This window comes from Rosa rugosa, chromosome 1 (assembly GCF_958449725.1).
Source record: "Rosa rugosa chromosome 1, drRosRugo1.1, whole genome shotgun sequence".
Lineage (NCBI taxonomy): Eukaryota > Viridiplantae > Streptophyta > Magnoliopsida > Rosales > Rosaceae > Rosa > Rosa rugosa.
Window position 1 is genome coordinate 69,073,636 of NC_084820.1, and position 15,284 is coordinate 69,088,919.

The following is a 15,284-nucleotide window of genomic DNA, read 5'->3' on the forward strand; positions in this document are numbered from 1 at the left end:
AGATCTACAGAATAGACCTTAGTCGCTATATCTTCGAACAATGCAGAGATTATTGCTCTTCACGAAGTGGTTCGTGAATGTATATGGATTGGATCCATAGTTACGCATGTTCGAACAGTTGTGGTTTGAAGTCTACCACAGATGAGCCTACAAGCATTTAAGATAATGCTGCTTGTTTTGAAACAAATGAAGCAAGGCTGCATCAAAAGCGACAACATCAAGCATAAAATCAACAACAACAGACTCTCCTCAAAGATCAATCAGAGGGGGAGATGTCTACATATATGGTCTCGAAACGTGAAGAGTGTGTTGTGCTCTTTTTCCCTTTCGACCGAAGTTATTTTTGTCCCACAGGGTTTTTATTACTCGGCAAGGTTTTTAATGAGGCAACGAGAGAAGCACCACGTTTGGGAGACACAAAGGAGATGTTGAAATCAGGGGGAGTATCCAGAAGCATACCCACTTGACCATCGTGTACTCTTTTTGTCCTTCGTCCAGGGTTATTTTGTCCCACTGGGTTTTGTTACCTGGCAAGGTTTTAACGAGGCACATCTTTAGCATGGTCGCCCCACTTATACTACATCCTGAAGATGTTTTGATTCAACATATATGCTTTTGCTCATCTTTTCCCTTCGACCACGGTTTTTTCCCACTGGGTTTTCCGGGCAAGGTTTTGTTGCAGCAACTCTATTTGCATCCCTCTCGTAGACATATTACCTACTTATGATGCTGATAAGAAGACTCCACTTATCTCCAAAGCTGTGATATTACTACTCCACACTCAACGCGCGTTGTGCTCTTTTTCTCCTTCGACCAAGGTTGTTTTTTCCCACAGGGTTTTATTACTTGACAAGGTTTTTAACGAGGCAATTTCGAAGCGCACGACCTAGACAATGCTATTAAACATGAAATATCCAAGGGGGAGTGTTGTAGTATACATGAATCATATTGTAGTATATATGAGTCATAGTATAAATGTCTATATCATGTATAGGATATGTACTTGAGTATAAAGAGAGATGCTTAAGTGTAAAGATGGATATAGTGACTTATGTGATAAGCTTTATGCCAAAGGGGAACAAGCATGGTTATCTCCATCATCACAGCCACAATGCCACAATGTAAAGCTAGAAATGGAGCTGTCATCAAAGTTGTATCATTCTTTAAGCATCTCACACCTCAATTGTATTCCTATAAATACCTCCTTGTATGAGATGAATAAACACACTTGAATCTCCATTCTCTCTGCAACATTACTCTCTCTATCTCTCTGTTAATTTATGCTTGTCCTTAAACAAATCTAAATTAGTTTTGTGAGATTAGGGGACTTGCTGAATATTGACATGTAGAGCTAGAATGATGCATACAGCTATTTTTTCCACAAGATTGAGGACCAAGAGTACTAAATCCTAATTTCTTGCCCTCTTTTCATTGATTATCAAATGATCCTGTGGCGTCATCAGTTTCTTCCTCTTTACCTGATGATTTCTCACACTTCCTCCTTCCTCAGATTTTAACCTTGCATTCTCTTCTTCTTTTTCAAGAGCTTCGATCAGATCCTTCAGGCAGATTTCCGCATTTTCCAGGCAGTTTTCAGCATCACCAGAAATGGTCTTGGGTGTCAAATGCTCAGCTACATCAGCTGGAGTCATATTGGTTTTCCCAAGCAAGCTACAAATGGTGGGAAACAACTGGTGTGCTTCGATTTCAAGGTAGTTTTTAGCCAGCACCTTGAACGCTTCAAACTGACAGTAAGACAATTCTATGTGCTTATCCATCCTTCCTTTCCGAATGAGCGCTGCATCGAGTTTCTCCACATGATTAGTTGTGAAGACAATGAGCCTTTCTCCCCAACAAGCTGACCCCAGTCCATCAATGAAGTTCAGAATGCCAGAAAGAGTAACCTGATAGGGTTTGGTTTCGATCTGTTTCTTGTATCCTAAGCTTTCCCCTTTCTTCCTCCTCCTCATTAGCTTTTCTCTTCCTCATTCGGCCTGAGAAATCAAGCGCGCGATCAATGTCCTCTATTACAATAATGGATTTGCTTGATGTTTCTATCAATAGCTTCCTCAGCTCAGTGTTGCCCTCCACTGCAGTCAAGTCGAGAGCATAAGTATCATATCCCAAATGGTTCGCCATGGCAGCAATTAGTGTGGACTTGCCAGTTCCTGAGGGCCAGAAAGGAGGTAGCCTCGCTTCCATGCCCTCCCAATTATTGCATAGAACTTTCCTGATATGCTAAATGCATTTAAGTCGAGGATAATTTCCTCCTCCTTCTCTGGCTCCATGGCTAGTGTCTGAAATGTTGCTGGGTTCTGAAATCCTACATGGCTCCAGTGTGACTCCATGTTGGTATAAAGCTTTTGTTGTGGATTCCTCAAATTTGGCTCTTCCTTTAAGACATGGTTCAGGTATTGCCCAATTATGAGATCCCGATGCCTTTTATGGAAGCAGAGCTTGTAGTGAGAAGAATGTGTGTCTTTTTTAGCACCACTTCCTGAAATCCACCATACTCTAGCTCCTTCAAACTCATCCACAACCACTTCATACTCATCCATGCTAAGAACTAGGGAGTTGTTGTTGATATCAGCCTTGATTCGTTTTGCCTCTTTAGAGTATCTTATGCTCAGATAGTTCTCAACTGCAGAATAAGCTTCACTGCACATGAGACGCTCTCCAGTTAATTCATCGAATGTGATTTGGATGTAAGGAGTGGCGAAAAGCAGCAGTCTTTGAAAGTAAGCACTGATGTAGCTTCCAAATTGATGAGGGAGATAGTGTGAAATGGCAGATCCCACGAACATTAAAGCACCAATGTCAGATCCTAGATGAGCAAGCATGTCTGCTGGCCTCATGTTTGAATTTTGCATAATCTTCGACTCCTCTGGTTAAGAAATTATACGTTTCTTCTTACTACCAAGGCCATGGTTAGATCATATATAGTGTCTTTTCTTGGTGATCAGGGTATGACCCTCGATCTCGATTTCATTGACTGAAATTAGAAAGCAGCAGGAAAGTGCATCTTCTTAAGCATTATCAAATCTGATACATGGATCGAATGAAGCCATCCACATGACCTTTATGTTGAGATTTAAAAATTTCCTATAGACTATGAAAGACACAGGAGAGTTTACAAATTTATTAATCTACTTATGCACGAGGAATAGGCATCTACCTGACCTTTTCAGACACCATTTTCTTTAACTTCTTCACATAATCTTCCTTCAGCTGATGTTCCATTACATTTGACTTGCTCATTAGCAGTCTCATGTTTCTCCTTTGCTTCCTTCTCTGCTTTCAATTTTGCTTCTTCCTCTGCCTTCACCCTTGTCTCCTCCTTCGCAGCCTCGAGTGCTTCAATCAAGTTCTTCAAACAAGAATCAGCGTCTTCAAAAACAGATTTCGGCATCAAGTTCTCAGCAACATCAGCAGGAGTCATATTAGTCTCCCCCAACAACCGTTGAATGCTTCCAAACAGTTTATGCGACTCCAAATCCAAATAGTTCCTAACAAGCACTTTGAATGATTCATAGCAACAGTAAGACAACTCAACATGCTTGTCCATCCTTCCTCTTCTTATAAGAGCAGGATCAAGCTTGTCCACATAGTTAGTAGTAAACACGATCAATCTTTCACCTCCACAAGCTGACCAAATCCCATCAATAAAGTTCAACAGCCCTGACAAAGTAACCTTGCTGGTTGTGGTTTCTTCTTCTCCACTCATTTTCCGAATCGGGTCCTTTTCTTCCTTATCTTCCTCCTCCTTCTCTTTTTTCTTCTTTCTTTGACCAGTAAGATCAAGCGAGCAATCAATGTCTTCAATCACGATAATCGACTTCCCTGTTATGTCAATCAACAGCTTCCTCAATTCAGTGTTATCCTTGACAGCCGTCAACTCAAGATCATAAACATCATAGTTCATGAGGTTAGACATTGCAGCAATCATGGTTGACTTTCCAGTTCCTGGTGGCCCATATAGAAGATAGCCTCGCTTCCAAGCCTTCCCGATTTTAGCATAGTACTCTTTCCCAGCGCTAAACTTCACCAGATCATTCAGTATTTCATCTTTCTTGTTTGGGTCCATTGCCAAAGTCTCAAATGTTGCAGGGTGCTCAAACACCACATGACTCCACTTCCCTTTGCCGCTGTTGTTGATGTAAAGCTTTCTTTGTCTATTCCTCATCGCAATCTCCTTCCCTTCTTTCCTAACATGATCAAGATAACACCCCATGATCACATCCCTATGTTGTCTGTGGAAAGTTAGTTTGAAATATCTCTTCTCATCATACTCAGGATTGAAAGAAAAGGAGTTCTTTTTGGACGAGTCTTTCATAGAAGCCCACCAGAGCTTGATCCCTCGAAAATCCTCAGTAACTTCTTCATTATCCGCCATGCCGAGAACCAGGGTGCTGCTCCCCTTGACATCATGAGCTTTCAGTCGTTTCGCTGTTGTTGATGACTTGGTGCTGAGGTAGCTCTGGATAGCAGAGTAAACCTCGCTGCGTTTGCGAAAATCATCAGCATATTCATCAAAGGTGATTTGGATGTAAGGGTACACAAATCCAAACAATTTGTGGCTATATGTTACAACAAGGCCCTGGAGATTGTAGGGCAAGTATTGTTTACATATTGTATAAACAAACATCACAGTGGCAATCAGAGAGCCTAATTGAGCAAACATTTCACCCATCATCTTCATCTTCCTCTGCAAATGTCTAACCTTATGAACTATGATGTATATGATCTTGAGTTGACAGAGTCCTCTCTGTGTGTGTGTGTGTAGAAGGACCCCAGAGACTCTACTTGCTTCCTCATCAAGATAGAGGACTCTGTCAATTCTTTAGCCACCCACTACTACTATATCTAACAGTCTCACCGACTTATTTAGATAGACTCCATATTCCTTAGACACCAAGATTGACCGATCATCATCCAAGTTTTGCAAAATAGTTGACCTTTGATCTTTTTTTTTCTTCCGGTTTTTTTCTTGTCCATATATACTGAACCAATATGGCCAAAGAGGAGAGCATCTAGAATTGGGATAGACTTTGTTTCACCAAATTTATTTCACAAAAAACGTACTTGAAGCCTTGAATTGAATATTGTTGGTTGATAAGAACTGGTTCCTCTCACTTGCATAATTTGTGAATCCTAGAAACCAAGATCCTACTATTTTGCATCCTTTTAAATTTCATTTAAAAGAAGGATTTACAGTTTGTGCATCAAGGGCATGCATGGAGGACTAACAACTTGTGAGTACGAACACATGATAATGGGATAGCTAAATACTTTGATCTCAAGGCATTCAGTGACATAGTTTGCATTATGTTGAACTACCATTTACGTACTACCGAAGTACAAGATTATTCATAATGAACCGGAAACGAACAACAAAAATGCCAAATACAGTGCACAAATTGCTCAAAATGACATTTGTTAATCCATAACGTACAACTATAGAGCCTATATGATCTGAATACAACCTTTCTATCTGAATCTTCTTCGCTCTTGCTGAAGGATGTAAACTAGATGAGATGTGAGCTAGGATGCCACGAGAAACTAAGAACCAATAGAAGCATAGTTGTCGTGCCATTCTTCCCATTTTTCCCACATTAGCTAATGGATCAGCTCACAAATTTGCATTATTAAAGAGATGCTTACCTGAGAATTTGAATGTTCCTTCCTCTCCTTCAGTTGGCATTGAGTATCGACACAAGGGGCACACGTGATTCACCTCCAGCCACGAGCCCACGAGACAATGCAATCTACATAATAACAATGTGTGCAAGGCAAAGGAACAATCAATTGATCAGCACCACCTTGCGCAAAATCGTCCAGTTCCGTTTGATAGTAGCTTCGTCCAAACTATCATATCTCACTTCATGCAAGCTCTCAGTTCATCAATGGCATTGGCATCAAGAGCACTAAAACTACCCAATATACACACACACACCCGAAAGACCTTGTCGAGGACAGTTGGGTGCTCCCGTTGTGGGACACCAACGCTCGAAAGGTACCTAACCATAGTGGGAGTGTACTCAGGTCTGTGGTCTGGACTCTGGACAAGATTATCCGATTTTCAAGAGTTGGATTGTATTAATATAGTTCTTTTCCTTTCTTTTCGGGTGGGATTATTTTCTTGCTCTCTACGCTATTTGTTCTCTATATAAAAGACGAGTCATTCTTTGTATCGGTAAGACCCCAACTCGCATATCTTTGGGGATTTAGGGATTGTTCTTTAGGGCACAAATGGCCAACCTTTCAACAAAATCATATTTACCGCCGGAAATGATCTTTAACATCCTTTTACGGCTCCCAACCAAGGATCTGATACGGTTCATGTGTGTTTGTCGAGCTTGGAATGCTACTATCCACGACGAAAAGTTCATCAAAGCTCACCATGACCTCATGACAACCAACAGTGCTCGCACCCTTGTACTTATACCATACGGTCCACTGTCCGGAGAACCCTCTGTATCGATTTCTTTCGACGGAGATGTATTTGGTAATGCCGTGAGAATTCAGCGGCCATTGGAACAGAATACCAGGATAGTGAGTTACTGTAACGGTTTGGTTTGCATTAATATCTATGATGCAGTATCTAAACAAGAGGATTTTGCAGTATGGAATCCGTCGATTTAAAGGTTGAAGAGAATTCCCTTACAGCCATCGAGCTGCCAGCAGGCCCTACAGCGAGATATCTGAGGTGGATGTATGGGTTTGGGTACGATTCAACCAATGATGACTATAAATTTGTGAAAGCTGTGGTATCTAGGAATCATGAACTGGATTCGGAAGTGAAAATTTATAGCTTAAAATCCAACTCATGGAAAAAGATCCAAAACGTGCCTTGCATTGGGCGTTTTGGACTAGCTGCAGAATATCTATCCTTTCTGTCCTTTCTGAATGGTGCTCTACATTGGCTGATGCATCGTAACTTAATTGTAACTCTTGATCTCGCAACTGAGAAGTATGACCATTTTCCCACCCCGGTGGTTGTTGATCTCATTGACGATCCCCTTCGATGGACTCTGGAGGTCTTGGGAGGATATCTGTGTGTGTATTAGAAAGACACAGCCTTATATTTGAATCATGTTTGGATTATGAAAGAATATGGAGTGACAGCATCTTGGACTCGGTTATATACTATAGATGCGAGGGATATGCCTCGGAGGCCTATTCATTATCACAACCCCTATTATGAACCCTTGGTGTTTTCAAAGACCGGCAAGATGGTTCTATTAGTAGCAGACAACAACATGCTTTGCTGGTATGACTTAGAGAAAAAGAGTGCGAAAGAAGTTGAGATTCTTGGTACGCCCTTTAAATTTACAGCAGCTATTTGTGTGGGAAACCTTCATCTCCTTAATAATGATCCTGTGTGATCACTAGGTTTTCTATTATGGTCATTGTTCGAACTTAGTTTATAATTTTATTGCATACTGTAACATGGAGATTATTATCAAGGAAAAAAAAAAACACGTTTCTGGGTTTACAATCACAGTATAAGGAATGCAGCAATTCTGAAACATTTTTTTTTTTATTAACAATCTTGCTACATTAGGAATTGGCTGAAGGTGCCAAATAGTTCATGGCCCTGATATGGATCTGAATCATCTGATTATGTATGAACATCAAAGAAATTGCACAAACTAATACCGCAGACCAAAAATCTTATATGTAGGCTGTCAAACTCCAGATACAATAGGATTACAATGATCAAGCTGGAGCAATTCATCAAACTTTGTAAACATGATGTGCTGGAAAAATGGCAAGAGCAACAGTAATCAACAAACCATCACCGTGCCATTCTTCATACTCCAAGCCACCAAAAGGGAAAACTGAAGTGCAAAAGTGTGTGCCTCATGGCCAGTCCCAAATAGTAAAGGCAGCAATGCCGCTCTACAAGGCAAGGGGATATGAGGCCGCCCTTCTCGGCGATACTAGTACAAGCACCGTCAACAATACTTCCGAGCCATTCTTCCCATTTTTCCTACATTAGCTAATGGATTAGCTGACAAATTTGCATCATTAAAGAGATGCTTTCCCTTCGGCCTCTGTTTAGAATCTGAATGTTCCTTCCTCTCCCTCAGTTGGCATTGAGTAACGACACAAGGGGCACGTGATTCATTCTTCCTATCATGCTTTGATCCTGTAATTGTTGAAAGACAGAATTGTTAAGAGAAGGTAGGCAGTCACTAGGAGTCATGTTTTAAGCTCGTACTTGATTCCCACTTTCAATTGCATAATATATAAGCATGTCTTGTGTGTAAGATCGGATTGATTTTGATGTATACGTGCACTCATATCACTTTGACATAATTTCTGGGTCTGCAATCACAGTATGAGGAATGCAGCAATCTTGAAACATTTTCTTTTATTAAGAAAATGGGATAAAAGAAAATGGCTAAATTATGAGTTGGCACTCAATTTGGTTTAACCAATTACAAGTTCATGGCCCTGATAATCAGATATAGATATGATTATGTATGATGTATGAACATCAAAGAATTACACAAACTTATATACCACAATCCAAACATCTTATATATTGGCTGTCGAACTCTAAATACAATAGCTGGAGCAATACTTCAATCTTGGCATCTTCGACTTCACGAACAAACATTGTAAACAAGATGTGATGGGAAAATGGCACGAGCAACAATATTTTATCATTTTCGTGCCATTCTTCCCATCCCATCCAGTTTACAGTCCAAAACTGCATTATTCATACTCCACGCCTCCAACCCTTTTTCCATGACATAAACAAAACAAAGACCAACAAACCACAAAAACAGAAAACAAAAAACAAACTGAAGTAACAAAAAATGTATGCCTCATGGCCAGTCCCAAATAGTAAAGGCAGCAACGCCGCTCCACAAGGCAATGGAATATGAGGCCGCCCTTCTCGGAGATACTAATAAAAGCACCGTCAACGATACCAGGCTTTGTTTGTGACGCTTACTTGGGATCTTACAAACACACAAACTGTTTGCTCCCACTGAAAAGCTTGAGAATTCCGAAGAGAAATCTCACGCCACATTGTATCAACAAACAAAGAAAACAAGTAAAATTCAATCTGCTCAGACGCTAGGAAGTTTCATTCTCATTGATTTTTTACAATCTCTGAAGTCTGACATGTGAATTTAATCCATAATTCATCACCGCAGAACAGTACACAAAAACAAAATTAGCAGTAGGAAGCTCTCAGCTTTCAAAACTTATCCATTCATGATATGAATCAGAATAGCGTATATGCCTATTCAAGGCAAAAATCACAGAGCAACAACCACAGTAAAACACAAAGTTCAAATCATCGAAACAAAACACGAAAAAGCTACAAACTTTCATAATCGTGAGATCAGAGTTGGTTAAGGTTTTTCGTCAATGTAAATTCAGAAACACGGACCAATAAGTTCCTCATCACGCCCACGAGTAATTTTAAAAAAGAAACAATCTTTCATGGTAAAAGATCAAAAGAAACAAACTTTTACACGGTAAAGATCAAAATCGGCAAAGAAGTGAAGTAAAACATAAGAGATCAGAGTTGGTTAAGGTTTGTCGGTCACGGTAAATTCAGAAACACGGACCAATAAGTTGCTCATCACGCCTACAAATAATTTTGAGAGAGAGAAAAAAAAACCCAAAGAGGGGAATGAAGAATTGAAGCAAATCATCAGAGACTTAAATACAAGTAAACATGGAAGGTGGAGATAGCGTATCTCCATTCATATTGTTGCAGTATTATTCTCATCACAGATTTGATAAAACAGAGCGGAATAGAAATTGGGTTTTCACCCAAAACCAACCCAAGCTATAATTACAGTGTGAACACAGATCTAAAGGGAGGAGGAAAAAGAAGACGATGACTCCCAAATTCTAGAGGCGGGTATTTATAGTGTGACACGGAGAAAACCCTAAATAGGAATTGGGAAGGTTCGAGAATTGGGCCTGATATTCACTGAAGCCATATGTGTGAAGGCTCGTTTTTGTATAACCATCTGTGAGGTCCAATAAGGACCCATGTGATGACAGGTTTTTGGTCCAGACTTTTATGGTATAGGGTTTAGATTGGTCGACAAGGTCACACGGACATTATTTGAAATGACTTGAGTAGGAAAGACATCCATCGCGTCCATAGTCGACACCTATTCCAATAACTTGACCCTCTTGCAATCCTAAATGAGGTGCAGGATAGGTATACATTGGATGTTGAAAATCAAATTAAACCTGGGTATGGAATAATATTCATTTTTATTACTCACATTAATCATGAAACCTTGGACCTCTAAATTTATCGACAATGTGAACAGTTTGATAGTAGAAACATCAACGAAAGATAATGCAAAGATTCTTTGATGGAATCTAACATCAAATTTCTAATAAAAAATAAGTAAGCATAAAAAACTAGATGAATAAACTACATGATACATCAAAACTACTTTTTCTAGACTCTTAGTAGCATTAATTTTTAACTACTTGAACAGTTTCCCTTTCGATGAACAATTTTTCACCATTTTGTGTTCAAATTGAGTGGGCTAAAAGAATTATTATGCCCACTTGTAGGAGGTGGTCGTGTTGGCGCTGGCGGGCACAGAACTTGCTCAGGCAGAGTCATTCTAGATCCTTTGTCTTTTGGGGTTGTTGAAGAGGTCTGCTTGCTGGCATCCGTTGCTCCATACACTTGTGAATTGTTTGAAGAACTCATCTTGCCTAAACTCAGCTAAGTTGATTTGACTGAAATTTTATATCAAAGTGTGTTGAGAATAATTTGATGACTAAAGGCCTCCATATATAGGGTTTGTTATTTCTTTCCAAAATACTAGAGGAATTGTAATAAGACTAGGAATAATATTTCCAAAACATATAGGAATTTTTTTTTTTTTTTTTTTTTGAAAGGATAGGAAAACTTTCTTAATCCAAAAGGAAAAGAGAGTTTCTAGTGAGACCTCCAAATCTGCTCACAGTGAGGTCAAGTATTATGAATTATTAAATGACATATATAACCTACTATAAAATGACTATTAAGGACAATAATTATACCAAAAACATATTATATTTATTTTATGTAGACTTTCCAATTCAATAATATTAGATGGTATTCCTTATTATTTTCCTTATCTATTTTCATTTTCCAATTTCACTACATACTCATTAAACTATTCATATATATTTAATAAGAATTAAAAATATGATTAAGATCATGTGACCTAAAAATGTATGATATATATGTTGATCGCATATTGGTGAGGGAAAACAAAATAAATCCTCTTATGATTTATGACCTAAATCTAAGTCAATCCATTATATTTGCAAAAAAAAAATAATAATAATAATAATAATCATATTTAAATAATTAATCATGTGGTACAAAAAAATATAGAAAAAAAAAAATAGGAGAAATGATCATTTACCCAATTTCAGCTTAAAAATTGCCCACTTGCTCAACTAACAGTTTTTTAACCCCATTTACCCAAAACACTCTAAGAGATTATTTCCCTAATACCCAATTAATTCTTTTTTTTATTCTTTTTATTTATTTTTGAGACTTTTTTGCCCTCTCCTTCTTTCTCACTTAGAGAGAGAAGTCATCCTCCACCTTGTTGTGCTCCGGTGACTAGTGGCCGGCCGTTGACTCCAGTGACCGGACTCCGGCGACAGGTGACCGGATTCCGGCAACCGATCACTGGAATCCGGCAACCGGTCGCCGGAATCCAGAATCCGGCTACCGGACTGGTGACTGGATTTCGGAGTCTGATTTTATTGCACCCTAATAATGTCCAGTAATCATCTTATTGCCCCTCAATAAACATATTATTGCCCCCCAATAATCATATTATTGTACCGGACTGATGACCGGATTCCGGCGTATGATTTTATTGCCCCCTAATAATACCCTGTAATCATATTATTGCCCCCCAATACTCATATTATTGTCCCCCAATAATCATATTATTGCCTCCTAAATTTTTTTCATGTTTTCTTTTTTCTTTCCTTCTGGGCATTCTACCCCAATTTTACCAAAAACCAAAAAAAAAAAAATTGATTACGGTGAAGCAAAATCGAAGAGCTCCATTATACTCATATTATTGCCTCCCAATAATCATATTATTACCCCCCCCCCCCCAAAAAATCATATTATTGTCTCCTAAATATTTTTTCTGTTTTCTTTTTTCTTTCCTTCTGGTCATTCTGCCAATCCGCCCCAAGCTCACAGTATACAAAAAAAAAAAAAAAGTGCTCTGGGCACCCAGAAATTGCTCTGAGCACTCACCTTCATCTCTACCGCCAGACCTCAACACCTTACTCTCTCCCACACCCAAACATTCCTCAAACTCCCGGCCAATCACAGCGATCGGTCCGCCGTTGCGGTTAACCCATCATCATTGACACCATTCTCAGATCCACCACCGGAGAGCTGAAAGATGAGGAGCCATTCTTGAAATCACAGGTCGGAGTGTTCTTCGCCACCCTGACGATTCGCGCCAATTGTTTCCCAGAGGCGGCGCAATGGAGCGAAGGCGAGACCCGAGCGATGGACAAGTATTGGCCGCTTCTGGTCCGGGCGCTGCCGCTGGACGTGGTTTTCGTCCCTGATCCTGATGGATCGTTGATGGGGATAGGAAGCTCGATCGGGCTGCCATTCGTTGGGAACGGGACGAGTGATATGAGATTGTCAGTGCTCTCCGGGAGATTTTGGCCGGCGACCACCTGGTCTGAGGAAATGCAAGGTGTTTTGAAAGACGTTTTGCCGTTGAAATGGACGGAGGATGGAACGTCCACCGGAGAGAGAGAGAGAGAGAGAGAGAGAGTATGAGGGCTATTTTGTCAATAGAAGTTAGATTGGGTAAATAGGGTTAAAAAACTCTTAGTGGAGTAGGTGAACAATTTTTAAGCTGAAAATGGGTAAGTGGTCACGGCCCCAAAAAAATAAACATTAAAAAACGAATGTTTTTTTTTTGAGAATAAAAACAAATGATTTTTTTTTTTGCACTGCTAAAATAGAAAAAAAAAATTAAAAACATAATAGTTCATAGCATTTTCTTTTTTATTAGACATTAATTTTTGAAACTCAAGTTTGATTAAGAAATGTATATTTAGTTAAGATTTATAGAGTGATTAAATCATTGAAATGACTACATTTTTTATTTTAAAAATAATAATTTGTTTGCAAATTATATGAGTGAGGTTATTTGAGGAAGTTTAGTGAGGTTTAGTGAGTAAATTTAGTAGTTGAAAATTTGATAAGAGGTGTAAAAAACATAGAGATCAAGTGAGTAAATTTGGAGGTTCCAATAGAAAAACTCAAAGGAAAAAGCTTTGATCCATATTATAAATTTATAATAGGAAAGAGATTTAACAAATCTATTTTCGAGTCTTAATTGAGCCCTCTTGCTATGATAATATTTCTTGATTGTTTTCTAACCCAAACAAGAAAGACATTTCAACAAAAGGGAGTCAGTTGATAGTTAAGAAAACACTTGATAGTTAAGAAAAGGGGAGTGAAATTTGCACTCCCCTTTTTGAAAACCACACACCCTCTTAATATTTTAATAGTTTTAGTTGGCCGATGCTTTTTTCTCTTCTTAAAATATCCCTGCTCAGTCACTTTATTTTCCCTGCTCTCTAATCTCTCTCCAACAGTCCAACTCGATAGAAAAGAACCCAGCAACAAGGCCAAAATTATGAACAGTTGTTCATAATCCTCCAATAGAGCCATCATGGCAGAACAACTAGAAAAGCCCAATTCGAAGTGGCTCAGTAATTGTGGCTTTCATTTAGTTTGATAAAGCAGTTTCGTACCAATTCGAAGGTTTTAGAACGCGCTTGTACATAAATGTGCATTTGCAAGCATAATTAGCTATAATGAGCTACGCTCATGGTACCGCCAGAGGTACTGATTCCCACCAAAGGAGTAGCCTACGGATACACAGCCAGGCGAGCTACCGCCTGAGCCTCGGATTGCCCCCAGATCACCGCCGACGCGCCGCTACGCGCCGTACCAACATAGCATCAGAAGCTCCCGACGCTGGGAACTGAAGCACATCAGTCCCACATCGAAAACAAGGAGAAGATCAGCCTTCTCCTCACCTATAAAAGGTTCTCTCCTCTCTCCTCATTAATTACGCATTTACTACTCATTTATTGTTATGTTGTCTATATGCATCGACTGACTTAGGCATCGGAGAAGTGAAGACCGCCCAACGCGGTCTCCCTCTGACGCCCTGTCTTTCATTTGACAGCTAGCGAAGAGCATCAGGTCCTCAGAGTAGCGGTCCGCCCACCGGACCCGCGTTAAACGAAGGCTCGGCTACCGCCGGACTTTGAGCATTAACAGCGCCTCACGCGCAGAGAGAAGAACAACAGAGGAAAGCGAGTTCGATCTCTCTCGGCCAAACGATGTCGACGCTCCTACCGCTGCGTTCTGGTCCGGGAGAGGATGGTGATCCGGAATAGCGGCTTGGTTCTTTGGCAGAGGTGCAGAGCTTGATTCAGTGGAGTTTGGCCCAATGGATCGAAACCGAAACTCCGCAAGGTTTTTGGGTATTTCCTCCAAGGAGGCAGTCTTGGAAGGCCGGGAGAGAGAACGGTTGTTGTTCTGAGAAGTGGGTCTGCTATGTTGTTGCTGTGAGTGTGAGGTGGGTCTGAAGTGTTGTTGCTGTGACTGTGACTGTTGCCTTAGGCTGGCTTTGACATCGCTGAAGTAATTGGAGAGAAAGGAGGAGTCGGACTGGGGATTGGGTTCAGTTGGGTCGGATGGGTCTGAGGAGGAAGTGGAGAAGAGGTGAATGAGAGATGGGTTTGTGAGGGTTCGGTGGTTGGTTCTCAGTCTGAAAATGGTGATGGCAAAATCAATAAGAAGCAACAAGGGATGCCTATTAAGGCTGGTGGAGGAAACATCATTGAACAAGAAAAAAGAGGAAGAGAAAAAACATCCCCAAGAAACACATCCCTTATCTCCTTAAAGATTGTATCTCAAGCATTCTTGTACGACTTCCATTTGAATCTCTTCGGAGGTTAAGTTTTGGATGCAGGCCTTGGTATAGCATAATTAAAAACCCTAAATTCATCAATGCTTATCTCCACCGGTCTGAATCTGTTTTGATTTTTCTATTCCCAATCACAAAGGTAAGGTCATATTCTTTTTCAATGGCATCTGTTCTGGAAGAGAATTTAAACAGTGTCTCAGTCGGAGAGCCACCATTGTCAAAAATGATGAAGAAGAGAGATGGAAGGAGTCAAAAAGTTATGGTTGTAAGGGCAATGTCGGAAAGAAATATAAG

At 39.9% G+C, this 15,284-nt stretch overlaps 1 protein-coding gene, 1 long non-coding RNA gene, 4 other non-coding genes and 1 pseudogene across 6 annotated transcripts; all 7 read right to left on the reverse strand.

The window, feature by feature from the left end:
• Nucleotides 1–1,328: 1,328 nt before the first annotated feature.
• Nucleotides 1,329–2,870, reverse strand: LOC133726453 (AAA-ATPase At3g28510-like; annotated as a pseudogene).
• Nucleotides 2,871–2,993: 123 nt separating this feature from the next.
• LOC133726452 (AAA-ATPase At3g28580-like) lies at nucleotides 2,994–4,851 on the reverse strand. Its single transcript, XM_062154000.1, has one exon. The coding sequence runs from the start codon at nucleotides 4,697–4,699 to the stop codon at nucleotides 3,185–3,187; it is 1,515 nt and encodes a 504-aa protein (XP_062009984.1). The 5' UTR covers nucleotides 4,700–4,851; the 3' UTR covers nucleotides 2,994–3,184.
• A 2,670-nt stretch (nucleotides 4,852–7,521) lies between these two features.
• Nucleotides 7,522–9,937, reverse strand: LOC133726457 (uncharacterized). Its single transcript, XR_009854831.1, has 2 exons — nucleotides 8,516–9,937; nucleotides 7,522–8,152 (listed from the first exon to the last, which is right to left on the reverse strand). It is a non-coding gene; the product is annotated as an uncharacterized LOC133726457 (long non-coding RNA).
• On the reverse strand, nucleotides 9,077–9,173 carry LOC133727656 (small nucleolar RNA R64/Z200 family). The gene has a single exon (XR_009855333.1). It is a non-coding gene; the product is annotated as a small nucleolar RNA R64/Z200 family (small nucleolar RNA).
• On the reverse strand, nucleotides 9,203–9,285 carry LOC133727655 (small nucleolar RNA U54). Its single transcript, XR_009855332.1, has one exon. It is a non-coding gene; the product is annotated as a small nucleolar RNA U54 (small nucleolar RNA).
• Nucleotides 9,357–9,427, reverse strand: LOC133727585 (small nucleolar RNA U18). Its single transcript, XR_009855266.1, has one exon. It is a non-coding gene; the product is annotated as a small nucleolar RNA U18 (small nucleolar RNA).
• LOC133727652 (small nucleolar RNA Z199) lies at nucleotides 9,672–9,763 on the reverse strand. The gene has a single exon (XR_009855329.1). It is a non-coding gene; the product is annotated as a small nucleolar RNA Z199 (small nucleolar RNA).
• Nucleotides 9,938–15,284: the final 5,347 nt, after the last annotated feature.

What these genes read in the sequence shown, in the direction of transcription:
- LOC133726452 (XM_062154000.1), bottom strand. Translation starts at nt 4,699, where the DNA reads ATGAAGATGATGGGTGAAATGTTTGCTCAATTAGGCTCTCTGATTGCC.